This window comes from Cherax quadricarinatus, chromosome 87 (genome assembly GCF_038502225.1).
Source record: "Cherax quadricarinatus isolate ZL_2023a chromosome 87, ASM3850222v1, whole genome shotgun sequence".
NCBI lineage: Eukaryota > Metazoa > Arthropoda > Malacostraca > Decapoda > Parastacidae > Cherax > Cherax quadricarinatus.
The window spans coordinates 12,725,169-12,740,900 of NC_091378.1; the positions used below are offsets into that span (position 1 = coordinate 12,725,169).

General features: G+C 39.1%; 1 protein-coding gene across 1 annotated transcript in view; it reads right to left on the reverse strand.

Moving 5' to 3' along the window:
- LOC128703810 (TBC1 domain family member 14) overlaps positions 1 to 15,732 on the reverse strand; it is a gene marked incomplete at its 3' end in the record, with an annotated part of 456,580 nt that overhangs the window by 15,106 nt on the left and 425,742 nt on the right. The window contains 1 exon segment of the mRNA XM_070103756.1: positions 5,000 to 5,141. Within this exon segment, the coding sequence (XP_069959857.1) occupies positions 5,000 to 5,141 (142 nt within the window).

Genomic DNA, 15,732 nt, shown 5'->3' on the forward strand with positions numbered 1-15,732 from the left:
GGTCAAGGTTAATATTGGAATTTAAGGTCCTGTAGATGTAGATTGCACAGTAGTAAGTGTGGATGTACTGAACAGGGAGTAAGTTTAGATCTATGAAGAGTGGGGGGGTGTGTTGCCAGGGATGGGATTTAGTGATTATTCTTACTGCGGCTTTTTGTTGGGTTATTATTGGCTTTAGGTGTGTTGATGCAGTTGAACCCCAAGCACAGATAGCATAGGTGAGGTATGGATATATAAGTGAATGGTATAGTGTGAGAAGGGCAGTTTGCGGCACGTAGTATCGTATCTTGGAGAGGATCCCAACAGTTTTGGATACTTTTTTGGTTATGTGTTGGATATGGGTGCTGAAGTTCAGGTTGTTGTCAAGGTATAGGCCTAGGAATTTGCCCTCATTATGCCTGGCAATTAGTGTTGTCGATCTTAATGTTAATTTGCGCATCTCCTGCTCTGCTACCAAACATAATGTAGTAGGTTTTCTCAGTGTTAAGCGTAAGTTTATTGGCTGTCATCCAAGTCGATATTTTGATCAGCTCCTCATTAACAATGGTGTTGAGGGTGGCAAGATTAGGGTGAGAGATGACATAAGTCGTGTCGTCAGCAAAGAGAATGGGGTTCAGGTGTTGAGATATGTTTGGAAGATCACTGATGTATATGAGGAAGAGCAGGGGACCAAGGACACTTCCCTGCGGAACTCCAGTATCAAGTGGCTGTGTTGTTGATGCTGTGTCTTTAATGGTGACATACTGATACCTATTAGTAAGGTAAGATTTGAAATATGCAAGCGCATGGCCTCTTATACCATAATGGTCAAGTTTGTGGAGTAGGATGCCGTGGTCTACTGTGTCAAAAGCTTTTCTTAGGTCAATAAAAATTCCTAGTGGATATTCCTTATTTTCCAATGCTGTGTAAAGCAGATCTAGCATTTTTATGATTGCATCGTTAGTGCTTTTATTTTTCCTGAATCCAAATTGGCAGGGGTTGAGTATGTTTTGTGCTGAAATAAATGAATATAGTCTCCTGTGCACGAGTTTCTCAAAGATTTTGGATAGCAATGGTAAGTTTGATATTGGCCTATAGTTGTTTAAATCTGTAGGGTCACCACCTTTATGTATTGGTGTAACCCTTGCCGTCTTGAGTAGTTTCGGGAAGGTGCTAGTTTCTAGTGACTTGTTAAAAAGTAATGAGATAGCATGCGAGAGGACATGGGCCGCTCTCTTGTACAATAATGGTGGGACATGAGACAGATTCCCTGAGTTATTTTTAAGTGACTTTATAATCTCGGTGACTTCCATGGGCTCAGTTGGAGCAAGATAGAAGGAATTTGGGAAATTCCCATCTAGGTAGTCCCCGGCATGGGCATTGGTGCATGGGATTTTATTGGCGAGATTAGAACCTATGGTTGAGAAGAAGTCATTTATCTTGTTAGCTGTGTCAGTGGGATGCAGTGGTGTTTCATTAGGTTTAGTTAGGGCAATATTCTTGGTTTTTTTCAGTTTGTGGGTCCCTAGAATCTGAGTGTTTTCCAGGTCTTTTTTATATCTCCTCTTGTGTCAGTGAATCTACTGGAGTAGTATAGTTGTTTGGCTTTCTTTATTACTTTGGTGAGGACTGATGAATAGTGTTTAAGAATATCTTTGTGTATTAAGCCCTGTCTATATTGCTTTTCATATTGGTGTTTCTTATCAATGGATTTCAGAATGGTGCTGGTTAGCCATGGGCAACCAAGCCGTTTGTTTGTGATCTGTTTCGTTTTTATAGGACAATGTTTGTTGTACCTGCTCATCCTCCAAACTTGGATGACCTAATTCTGGAGGAGTATGGGTTCATCACAGTAAAGTTCTTGCCCCCTAATACCACTCCTCTCCTCCAGCCCATGGACCAGCAGGTCATTTCAAACTTTAAAAAACTCTACACCAAAGCAATGTTTCAAAGGTGCTTGAATGTGACCTCAGACACTCACTTGACCCTAAGAGAGTTTTGGAAAGAACACTTCAGTATCCTCCATTGCATAAGCCTTATAGGTAAGGCTTGGGAGGGAGTGACTACCAGGACTTTGAACTCTGCTTGGAGAAAATTGTGGTCAGACTGTGTCCACAAGAGAGATTTTGAAGGGTTTGGGGCTGACCCTGATGAGCCTATGGCAGTTGTGGAATTTAATGTGGCATTGGGGAGTTCCATTGGGTTGGATGTGAGTTTGGAGGATGTGGAAGAGTTGGTAGAGGACCACAACGAAGAGCTAACCACTGAGGAGCTGCAAGAGCTTCAGCTGGAACAGCAACAGACCACAGCTCAGAATATTACTGCAGAGGAGGAGGAAGAGAGATGGAAGAAGTTGCCTTCTTCAGAAATTAAAGAGATTTTTGAAATGTGGGGTAGGATGGAAAGATTTATGGAGAAACATCACCCTGACACGGCTGTTGCAAGTCATATCGGCAACTTGTACAGTGACAAAGTCTTGGCCCATTTTAGGGAAGTTTTAAAGAGACGCCAGAAACAGAGCTCTCTGGACACTTGTTTTGCGAGACAGGACTCCAGTGACTCTCAAGCTGGTCCTAGTGGCATTAAGACACAGAGAAGAGAAGTAACCCCAGAAAAGGACTTGGTACCTGAGGTGTTGATGGAAGGAGATTCCCCTTCCAAACAGTAAATAATCCAATCTCTCTCCTCCTCCAGTCTTCCATACACTAAGAAGAACCACCAATAAAGGTAAGTGTTATGCTGTTAATGTTTCATTCATCATGTCCCATTGTATTGTTTATGTACCACATATATATTTCATGTAAAAAAAATTTTTTGGTTTAATATTTCTGGGTGTATGGAATGGATTAATTGTATTTACTTTACTTCTTATGGGGAAAATGGTTTCGAAAATCGCCAATTTTGGAAATACTAGTCACACTTTCTGCAATGGATTAATTACGAAAAACGAGGGTCCACTGTATACTGAAATAAACAGAATAGAGAAAATCAGCTCTAATATACAGTGGAACCTTGACTTACTTACTTCGTTCTGTGACCTAGCTCGTAACTCAATTTACTTGTATATCAAATCAATTTTCCCTCATTTAAATTAACTGAAAAGCCATTAATCTGTTCCTACACTCTGGAGACATGACAAAATACTTGAATATGACACTAATATCAACTGTATGGCTTATTTATCTATCACAATTCATCTAACATGACATAATAAACAATATAATTAACACAGAAACATGATACATACTCTAGAATGAATAAAATAGGCCATAATATGGTGGCAGAGGCAGCGGCAGAAGCATCCACCATTTGCTGTGTAACTTTAACTATAATATCTTCCCATGCTCTTATTGTAAGAGAAAACAAAGTATTTGTGAGGCTAACTGCAGAAATATCGTATGTAAAAACATAATAAATCATAATACACTACTTATACACCTGGAGCAGAGATGGTGGGGGAGGCTGAGGGCAGGGGAGGCTCAGGATGGGGGAGGTTGAAGGTGGGGGAGGTTGATGGTGAGGGAAGTTGAGGCTGCGACGTATAATGTCAGTGGCCCTGTAACCTCCAACAACAACATTGTTTTGTTTAATTGCTGAACTTAACTGATACAATTTTTTTTAATCACTGAACTTATCTGATACAGCTTTAGTATCTACATCGATGTACTAAGCTGGTATTGCCTGGCTAAGTCCATGGAAATCATCATCTTTTTCTTCTCAGCAATGTCCTTTGCACATATTTTCTTAGGCCCCATGGTTAGAAAAAAGAAATTTGGCCAAATGACTAAAAAAAGATGCAAGCAAGGATGAAAGAAGTGCTCCTACAGTGATGTAAACATATGTACTGCTCACCAGATGTTTTGGCATCAGCTGTGCCAACTAGCGGCAACATTCTGAATTATCATTGCGTACATATTATGTATTACGTATTATTATTATTATTATTATTAATTTAGGGAACTGAAACTCTATTATAATATTATTATTATTATTATTATTATTATTATTATTAATTTAGGTAACTGGAGCACAGATCCAATTCCCTAGATCAAGAGCCCCTCACCAGCATCAACGAACCTTGACCCTGGTGAGGGGCTCTTGATCTAGGGAATTGGGTCTGTGCTCTAGTTACCTAAATTAATAATAATAATAATAATAATAATAATAATAATAATAATAATAATAATAATAATAATAATAATAATAATAATAATAATAATAATAATAATAATTATTATTATTATTATTATTATTATTATTATTATTATTATTATTATTATTATTATTATTATAAGGAATGCTGCCAACTCAGTGCACTGTTTACCTCACTGTGGGAGCAGTTCTCTCCTGCTTTACTTACATTTTTGACAGTCATTTGGCCAAATTTTGTTTTTCTAACCATGGGTCCTAAGAAAGTAAGTGTAAAGGACAGCGCTACGAAGAAAAAAAGAATGATTTCCATGGAATTAAAGCATGAAATCATAGATAAACAAGCAAGGTGTCCGAGTTTTGCATTGATGGGGAAACGGGAAGCTGGCTCGTAACTCTCAGAGCAAAAAATCAACCCAGGGACGCCTCGTATCTCAAAAAACTCGTATGTTGGGACACTCATAAGTAAAGTTTCCACTGTACATTATTTAGGTATGAAAACTGGTCATAGAGCCTGTCCTAAGTCTGAGGCATCAGTAAACGAGTACATCGCTAAGTGAGGAGAGGCTGTATTGTATTCTTGTTTATTCTTAGTATGTCCATTAGTCCATCAATACAGTGGACTTATTATGTTTTATTGGGTGTTTGCCCACATCCAGTTAGTTGACTAATTAAACAGACTATATCTGCTTAATTGAAACATTCAATATAATGAAACTTTTGGTAAAATGGACACTCTTACCCCTTGTTAGTCCATTTTATCAGACTTTTACTATAGTACATGCTTTCAACACGATCAATAAATCATAGTTAAATTTGTACAAGTGCTGTAATACTGTATTAACAGATGTATGAATTATACTCCACTAACCTTTCTTTTTGGCTGCAGAAACCATTTGTTGGTACTCCTGTTTGTGCTTGAGTTGTTCATATGCTGTTTTAGCTGGGAGGCTGGTTGGCCGGTTTTCCATAATGAGCCCCGCGCTGCCTGCTTCCAGCTCACTGTTGCGAACCTGAGGGTCAACCTTGTATGAGAGTAGGTTACTTTATTTATATATATTTATATATATATATATATATATATATATATATATATATATATATATATATTTATATATATATATATATATATATATATATATATATATATATATATATATTATATATATATATATATATATATATATATTATATATATATATATATATAATATATATATATATAAATTGAAAGAATTAAGAGTAAGACGGTGAATAGGATAGCAGATGAACAAGGAGGCTTTAGGAAAGGTAGGGGGTGTGTGGACCAGGTGTTTACAGTGAAACATATAAGTGAACAGTATTTAGATAAGGCTAAAGAGGTCTTTGTGGCATTTATGGATTTGGAAAAGGCGTATGACAGGGTGGATAGGGGGGCAATGTGGCAGATGTTGCAAGTGTATGGTGTAGGAGGTAGGTTACTGAAAGCAGTGAAGAGTTTTTACGAGGATAGTGAGGCTCAAGTTAGAGTATGTAGGAAAGAGGGAAATTTTTTCCCAGTAAAAGTAGGCCTTAGACAAGGATGTGTGATGTCACCGTGGTTGTTTAATATATTTATAGATGGGGTTGTAAGAGAAGTAAATGCGAGGGTCTTGGCAAGAGGCGTGGAGTTAAAAGATAAAGAATCACACACAAAGTGGGAGTTGTCACAGCTGCTCTTTGCTGATGACACTGTGCTCTTGGGAGATTCTGAAGAGAAGTTGCAGAGATTGGTGGATGAATTTGGTAGGGTGTGCAAAAGAAGAAAATTAAAGGTGAATACAGGAAAGAGTAAGGTTATGAGGATAACAAAAAGATTAGGTGATGAAAGATTGAATATCAGATTGGAGGGAGAGAGTATGGAGGAGGTGAACGTATTCAGATATTTGGGAGTGGACGTGTCAGCGGATGGGTCTATGAAAGATGAGGTGAATCATAGAATTGATGAGGGAAAAAGAGTGAGTGGTGCACTTAGGAGTCTGTGGAGACAAAGAACTTTGTCCTTGGAGGCAAAGAGGGGAATGTATGAGAGTATAGTTTTACCAACGCTCTTATATGGGTGTGAAGCGTGGGTGATGCATGTTGCAGCGAGGAGAAGGCTGGAGGCAGTGGAGATGTCATGTCTGAGGGCAATGTGTGGTGTGAATATAATGCAGAGAATTCGTAGTTTGGAAGTTAGGAGGAGGTGCGGGATTACCAAAACTGTTGTCCAGAGGGCTGAGGAAGGGTTGTTGAGGTGGTTCGGACATGTAGAGAGAATGGAGCGAAACAGAATGACTTCAAGAGTGTATCAGTCTGTAGTGGAAGGAAGGCGGGGTAGGGGTCGGCCTAGGAAGGGTTGGAGGGAGGGGGTAAAGGAGGTTTTGTGTGCGAGGGGCTTGGACTTCCAGCAGGCATGCATGAGCGTGTTTGATAGGAGTGAATGGAGACAAATGGTTTTTAATACTTGACGTGCTGTTGGAGTGTGAGCAAAGTAACATTTATGAAGGGATTCAGGGAAACCGGCAGGCCGGACTTGAGTCCTGGAGGTGGGAAGTACAGTGCCTGCACTCTGAAGGAGGGGTGTTAATGTTGCAGTTCAAAAACTGTAGTGTAAAGCACCCTTCTGGCAAGACAGTGATGGAGTGAATGATGGTGAAAGTTTTTCTTTTTCGGGCCACCCTGCCTTGGTGGGAATCGGCCGGTGTGATAATAATAAAATATATATATATATATATATATATATATATATATATATATATATATATATATATATATATATATATATATATATATATATATATATATATATATAATATATATACATCTGCAATGAGGCAGATGTTGCAGGTGTATGGTGTAGGAGGTAGGTTACTGAAAGCAGTGAAGAGTTTTTACGAGGATAGTGAGGCTCAAGCTAGAGTATGTAGGAAAGAGGGAGATTATTTCTCAGTAAAAGTAGGCCTTAGACAAGGATGTGTGATGTCACCATGGTTGTTTAATATATTTATAGATGGGGTTGTAAGAGAAGTAAATGTGAGTGTCTTGGCAAGAGGCATGGAGTTAAAAGTTAAAGAATCACACATAAAGTGGGAGTTGCCACAGTTGCTCTTTGCTGATGACACTGTGCTCTTGGGAGATTCTGAAGAAAAGTTGCATAGGTTGGTGGATGAATTTGGTAGGGTATGTAAAAGAAGAAAACTGAAAGTGAATACAGGAAAGAGTAAGGTTATGAGGATAACAAAAAGATTAGGTGATGAAAGATTGTATATCAGATTGGAGGGAGAGAGTATGGAGGAGGTGAATGTATTCAGATATTTGGGAGTGGACGTGTCAGCAGATGGGTCTATGAAAGATGAGGTGAATCATAGAATTGATGAGGGGAAAAAGGTGAGCGGTGCACTTAGGAGTCTGTGGAGACAAAGAACTTTGTCCTTGGAGGCAAAGAGGGGAATGTATGAGAGTATAGTTTTACCAACGCTCTTATATGGGTGTGAAGCATGGGTGATGAAGGCTGGAGGCAGTGGAGATGTCATGTCTGAGGGCAATGTGTGGTGTGAATATAATGCAGAGAATTCGTAGTTTGGAAGTTAGGAGGAGGTGTGGGATTGCCAAAACTGTTGTCCAGAGGGCTGAGGAAGGGTTGTTGAGGTGGTTCGGACATGTAGAGAGAATGGAGTGAAACAGAATGACTTCAAGAGTGTATCAGTCTGTAGTGGAAGGAAGGCGGGGTAGGGGTCGGCCTAGGAAAGGTTGGAGGGAGGGGGTAAAGGAGGTTTTGTGTGCGAGGGGCTTGGACTTCCAGCGGGCATGCGTGAGCATGTTTGATAGGAGTGAATGGAGACAAATGGTTTTTAATACTTGACGTGCTGTTGGAGTGTGAGAAAAGTAACATTTATGAAGGGATTCAGGGAAACCGGCAGGCTGGACTTGAGTCCTGGAGATGGGAAGTACAGTGCCTGCACTCTGAAGGAGGGGTGTTAATGTTGCAGTTTAAAAACTAGTGTAAAGCACCCTTCTGGCAAGACAGTGATGGAGTGAATGATGGTGAAAGCTTTTCTTTTTTGGGCCACCCTGCCTTGATGGGAATTGGCCAGTGTGGTAATAAAAAAAAAATATACATACAGTAAAATCTTAATTTAATGGACCCTGATTTAATGGAATTCAGATTTAACAAACAAAATCTGTGGCTGGTCAATATCTAGAAACAAAGTTCATTAAATCAAGAAGTGTTCGTTATTGTTAAGCTGGGTAAATGCATTTAGGATTTAACCCTTTAACTGTCAAAGCACTGATCAGCAAATCTCTGCTAATGCTCCGAATATTTTGATTTTTTTTTTTGACAAAAAGAGGTTAATTTTCTGTGTGTAACAAGACCCCAAAAAAATTTTAGGGTCAGTACTTAAAGAAATATGAGGCTGCAAAATTGGCATTGGATGCTCACATGATGGCAACATGGAGTCCTACCTCTTGCAGAAATGTTACAAATATAACTTATTTCATTTTTTTTTTATTTATGTAGTTTTTATGTTGTGATAATTACAAATTAGAGTAGATCTTGTGATTTCATAGCCAAGCTTTGTTCTGACACAAATATGGTTCTCCAATTTCAAGACACTGAGGACAATTTTTTAGGTCTTCCCTTTGACTGCAATCTTAAATTTCAGACTCACATCCAACATATAGCCAAGAAGGTTTCCAGAACAGTAGGCATACTTTCCAAGATACAGTTTTATGTATAGGAGGGCCCCTCTTATACAGCAGGTCAGGTTCTGGGCTATTACTGTAAAGCAAATATTGCTGTAAGTGAAACATTATGTTTTTTTTTCACTTTCAAATGCATATAAAAGACTGATAACATGTTTACTCTATCTGGTGAACAATAGGTATAATTGAAAACCTCTGCATTAGCAAGGTGCTGTAAAGCAAGGACCACCTATACCCCAAACAGCACTACTTACACTATCCCACTCTCTAATCTACCCTTACCTCACCTATGGTATTTTGTTTTTTATTTATAAAAGTCCCTTCACACTTACCAAAACAGGTGAGCCTGCTTCCAAGAAAGAGAATTATTTGTAATACTTTCATGGTGGGGGAATGCTAAACCTACAGTGGTCATACAGTGCCTGTTTTGATCAAACGAAAACTGGAGAAAACAGATCCAATTCTTTGGATCAAGAGCCCTCAACAGTGTCAAGGAACCTCCCCAGAGGGAAGGAAGAGGGGGGAGGGCAAGGAAGGTAGCATATTTTTGAGAGTATGCCCACTGCTCTGGAAATTTTCTTATAAATGTTTCGAATGTGTATTAAATTTCAGTTTGGTGCGAAGGTGTATACCTAGGAATTTTCCCTCATCTTATGTTTCAATACATGTATTATTTATGTTCAAGGAAATATTCTTACCTTTCTTCCCAAACAGTATATAGAATGTCTTATCTACACTGAATGTGAGTTTGTTTGTTGTCATTCAGGTGGATATCTTTACAAGCTAGTCATTAACTGAGTTCTTGAGGACAACAAGAAATGCATCTGAAAAAAGATGTTTTCTGCAAACAGAATTGGTTAAAGCATCTCAAGAGGTGTAAAGAATATCATTAAGGTAGACAAAAAGCAAAGGGCAAAGAGTACTGTCCTGAAGAACACCTATGTTGACAGACCAAATACGGTGGAACCTCGTTTTTCAGCCGTAATCTGTTCCAGAAGGTTGGACTAAATTCGAAACGGCCTAAATTCGAAACAGCCTAAATTCGAAGCAATATTTCCCATAGAATTAATGTAAATACAATTAATCCTTTCCAGACACCCAAAAATATTAAAAAAAAAAAAAATTTTAAAGATTAATTATAGTTTTACATGCACAAAACAATGAAAACTAAATAAAATAAATTATGAAAATTTAAATCACTATTACATACCTTTACTGAAGACTTGTTGGCTTATGGAAGACAGGGAGGAAGAGAGAGGGAGGGTGGATTATTTTTTGGAAAGGGAATCCCCCTCCATAAGGACTTTAGGTAACAAGTCCCTCTCTGGAATTACTTCCTTTCTTTGTCTTTTAATGCCACTAGGACCAGCTTGAGAGTCACTGGACCCCTGTCGCACAAAATAACTGTCCAGAGGGTTCTGTTTCTGGCATCTCTTTAAGATTTCCCTAAAATGGGACAAGGTTTTGTCACTGAACATGTTGCAGATATGGCTTGTTCAGCTTGGTCAGGGTGATATTTCTCCACAAAAGTTTGCACCTCAAACCCTTCAAAATCCTTCTTGAGGACACAGTCTGGCCACAATTGTCTCCAAGAAGAGTTCAAAGTCCTGGAAGTCACTCCTTGCCAAGCCTTACCTATACGGCTTATGGGAGCATTTTGGCCTAAATTTTCGAGGCTATTTTTGGTGTAATATTAGAAGCTTATATCGACCATGCTTACCTGGAGGTTATTCCGGGGATCAACGCCCCCGCGGCCCGGTCCATGACCAGGCCTCCCGATGGATCAGGGCCTGATCAACTAGGCTGTTACTGCTGGCCGCACGCAGTCCAACGTGCGAGCCACAGCCCGGCTGATCCGGCACTGACTTTAGGTATCTGTCCAGCTCTCTCTTGAAGGCAGCCAGGGGTGCTTTGATGAAGTTTCAGAAAAATTGGCCAAAAAGCAAATGAAAAAAGCAAAATTTACTAAAAATTACATTTGGCAGCAGACCCCTACAAAGTGGTACTTGGAAAAGTGCTTTTGACACTTGCTGCTGAGAGAACACTTCTAATTCCATCATTGCTCAAGTACCAATTCTATAATAAACCTTATCTTCATTCTAAAAAAATAAAGTTAATAAGTTTTTTGACATTTAGGAAGATATCGGCCTTGTTGCCCATACAAATCTGAAAATATTTGAGATACTTCAAAATGGAACACGACATCTTGTAAAGCAATCAATTTTTTTATGTTTGATGTGAAAATCAGGTCAATTCGTTCATAAATAATGATGGACTGCTCCCAAATAGGTAAATAACTTACTTCTGAGATAATGGCTGATACGCTCGGCTGCCCAGGTATGCGGGGAAATACTTTTTCCCCCTGAAAAATTTGCTTTTTCTACACTTTTTCCATAACCTACAAGTGTTTATTACAGTTAGCCATCGTCAACCTCCATTTTCTCTCTGGGTATATGGCCTTCAGACTGCTTGGTCCATAAAGTTTCTTTCCTCTCAGGCATCATATTATGCTATATATTATTTGTTCTGGCATACTTTTTATGTTTCTATGCTATTATTATATCACCTTATGTCATATTAGATCAATTGTGATAGGTAAATAAGCCTTATAATTGATATTGGCATGAGCATAGAACATTTTGTGTATTCACCATGTCACCATGTCAACATTTATTCCCAGGGGATGTTCCTGGAGTTTACCTGGAGAGAGTTCCGGGGGTCAACGCCCCCGCGGCCCGGTCTGTGACCAGGCCTCCTGGTGGATCAGAGCCTGATCAACCAGGCTGTTGCTGCTGGCTGCACGCAAACCAACGTACGAGCCACAGCCCGGCTGATCAGGAACTGACTTTAGGTGCTTGTCCAGTGCCAGCTTGAAGACTGCCAGGGGTCTGTTGGTAATCCCCCTTATGTGTGCTGGGAGGCAGTTGAACAGTCTCGGGCCCCTGACACTTATTGTATGGTCTCTTAACGTGCTAGTGACTGATTGGTTCCCAGACCATATTAGCTCCGCCCACTCCGCCATGATCACAAATGGTGAATCTGTATCATATAAGACGTAAATATATAAGAAACTGATAAAAAAAACACATGGGGAAAACAAATGCCGTGTCAGCGCGCATGCTATGCATGGCGCTGTCACCATGCATGTTATAAATGACTATAATTCCTTGTAGAAACATCATATAATGATGATAATTATACCAGTGTGTTGCCAGAAAGTTCGGCTATTTTTTGGTAAGAATAACTCAATTTTCATATTTTTTAATTTTTTTTTTTACTCCGCGCTCCGTGAACATTCGCGGCCCCTTATGCAGTTGTAGATATTGAAGTGATTCCTCCAGAACTCTCTTAGGGTCAATTCAGTGTCTGAGGTCACTTCAAAGCACTTTTGAAACACTGCTTTTGTGTAGAGTTTTTTGAAGTTAGAAATGACCTGCTGGTCTATGGGCTAGATGAGAGGAGTGGTGTTAGGAAGCAAGAACTTTACTGTTATAAAACGGAAATCCGTAGACAATTGGTCTACCAAGTTTGGAGGATGAGCAAGAGCACTGTCCATTACCAGGAGGCACTTGAGTGGCAATTTATTTTCCAGGAGGTATTTTTTTCACACTCGGGCCAAACACTTCATGGACCCAGTCAATGAAAAGTTGCCTCGTGACCCATGCCTTATGATTAGCTTTCCACATCACACACAATTTACTCTTGACAATGTTTTTCTTGAACACTCTGGGATTTTCAGAGTGATACGCGAGTATAGGATTCACTTTGAAATCCCCACTAGCATTACCACAAAACAAAAGAGTTAGCCTGTCTTTCATAGGCTTGTGTCCTTGGAATGCCTTTTCCTCCTCCGTGATGTAGGTCCTCTTTGGCATTTTCTTCCAAAAGAGGTTTGTCTTGTCACAATTGAACAATTGTTGGGGTTGGAATTCTTCAGCCCCTACGTAACCCTTGAATTCCTGCACAAATTTTTCATCCGCACGTCTGTCAGAACTTGCAGCCTCATCATGCCTTACAACACTGTGTATGCCACTACGCTTCTTAAATCTGTCAAACCAGCTTCTGCTGGCCTTAAATTCACTATCATCATTACTAGTACCTAAATTTGAAACTACCCAAAGTCCTAGCCTCAATAACCCAACTAGGTAGACTGTTCCACTCATCAACTACCCTATTTCCAAACCAATACCTTCCTATGTCCTTTCTAAATCTAAACTTTTCTAATTTAAGTCCATTACTGCGGGTTCTCTCTTGGAGAGAGATCCTCAAGACCTTATTAATATCCCCTTTATTAATACCTTTCTTCCACTTATACACTTCGATCATGTCTCCCCTCATTCTTCGTCTAACAAGTGAATGTAATTTAACCCTTTCAGGGTTCGTCCCGTAGATCTACGGCTTTACGTTCAGGGTCCAAACCGTAGATCTACGCCATGAGCTCAGCTCACTCTGATAAACTGTGAGTGGTACATTTGGGCCTAGATATGAGAGAATACATCTATGTGGTATGTGTGCACCACATAAAACAGATCCTGCAGCACACTGTGTATAATGAGAGAAAAAAAATGAAATCATGATTTTTCGATTAAAACAGCAACTTTGCAGTGTTTTTTCGTATGTTTTTTATAGTTGTATTTGCGATTTCTTGGTCTCATTTGATAGAATGGAAGACATATTACAGAAATAGAGATGATTTTGATTGGTTTTAGCACTGGAAATGGCTTGAAACTGAGCTCAAAGTAGCAGAAATGTTAAATTTTTGCCGATATTCAAGAGTAAACAAACGACCTCACACGTCTAATACACGTCAGCTGGTGGGTCTAATATACATTCACATATATGGTGATGATATTTATACAATTATTACAGTATTGCATAACAGTAAATCTTCTATTTGTTGGTGTGAATAAAAATTCATTATGTGAATAAAAAATCAAAATGGAATTTATTTGTAAAGCCTCAAAACATAACTAATGAACAGAGGAAATGTTAGTTTAGTGCCAGGAATGCCTACATTGTTCATTCTGGACCCTATTTTGAAATTGGAATATTTTGAACTTTGTGTTAAATTGGCCAAATTAACAATTTCCGATCACTTTATTTTGTAGTTGAAACAGTTGACTTGACGATTTCTTGTGCTCAATCGATAGAATAGAAGTAATACTAGTGAAATAGCTAAGAATTTGGTTGATTGGAATAATGCAATTGGCCTAAAATGGGAGTCAAATTCGGCAAAATCGCCGATTCGTAAATATCGCTGACACATCAAAATTCGCGAGAGCATAATTTCGTTAATTTTCCACCAAATTTCGTACTTTTTGTTTTATTACCTTCACAAAAAGATTCTCTACGATTTCATAAGAAAAAATAACAATTTTTTTTTTTTAAATTCTTGGACACTGGTGCATGACTCCAGATTTGGGCCTTGGACCCTGAAAGGGTTAAGAATCTTCAATCTTTCTTCATAAGGAAGATTTCTAATGCTATGTATTAATTTAGTCATCCTACGCTGAATGTTTTCTAATGAATTTATGTCCATTCTGTAATATGGAGACCAGAACTGAGCTGCATAATCTAGGTGAGGCCTTACTAATGATGTATAAAGCTGCATTATCACCTCTGGACTTCTGTTGCTTACACTTCTTGATATAAATCCCAGTAATCTATTTGCCTTATTATGTACGCTTAGGCATTGCTGTCTTGGTTTAAGGTTGCTGCTTACCATAACCCCCAAGTCCTTTTCGCAATCTGTATGGCTAAGTTCTACATTATTTAACTTATAAGTGCTAGGGTTATGGACACTCCCGAGCTTCAGAACCTTGCATTTATCTACAATGAACTGTATCTGCCACTTTTCTGACCAAGAATAGAGTTTGTCTAAATCCTTCTGAAGTTTGACCTCGCTGATGCTGGATCTTGCCCTGTTCACTTCTACTTTTTGTGTTCTGTGTGTTAGGAACCCAAAAATCCATCTGCCTACCTTCCCCGTAATGCCCATGGCCTTCATTTTGTGCACTATCACTCCATGATCACATCTGTTATATGCCTTTGCAAAATTTGTGTAAATCACATCTGCATTTTGGTCGTCTTCCAATGCCTCCGTATTTCTGTCATAATGGTTCAGCAGCTGTGACAAGCATGATTGTCCTGCTCTAAAACCATGCTGGTTTGGGTTATGCTGGTTGTGCTGATCCATGAAATGTGTAATCTGCCATCTGTAAAGTAAAAGGACACAAGTGCAACTAATGTGACATTTTATTGTGGCAACGTTTCGCTCTCCAGGAGCTTTGTCAAGCCGATCAAGCTCCTGGAGACCGAAACGATGCCACAATAAATGTCACATTAGTTGCACTTGTGTCCTTTTACTTTACATATTGTCAGTAATTCTACCAACATAATTACAATCTGCCGTGTCATCACTCTTTCGAAGATTTTTGTGATATGAGAAGTTAGGGCTACTGGTCTGTAATTTTTAGCTAGTGCTCTACTACCTCCCTTATACAATAGAGCTATGTCTGCACTCTTTAAGGTCTCTGGTATTTCACCTACATAAAAGCTCTTTCTCCAAAGAATACTGAGGGCTCATGCTAGTGGTACTTTGCACTTCTTTATAAATAAGGTATTCCATGAATCTGGCCCAGGTGCTGGGCATGTTATCCACTTCTTTTTTGAAATCTATGGGATTTGTACTAATGGCAGTTAGTTGGTCTGTATGGCCTTCTGGAGTGAAAAATGCTTCTCCATTTTCTGCCTTGCTGTCATTTAGTGAGCTGCTGAACACTGACACATTTTGTTCTTTTAGGATTTCACTCGTTTCCTGTTCATTGTCAGTGTATGAATGTCCTCTCAGTAATGGTCCAATTCTACTGGTAGTTCTTAGCTTAGATTTTGTATAGGAATA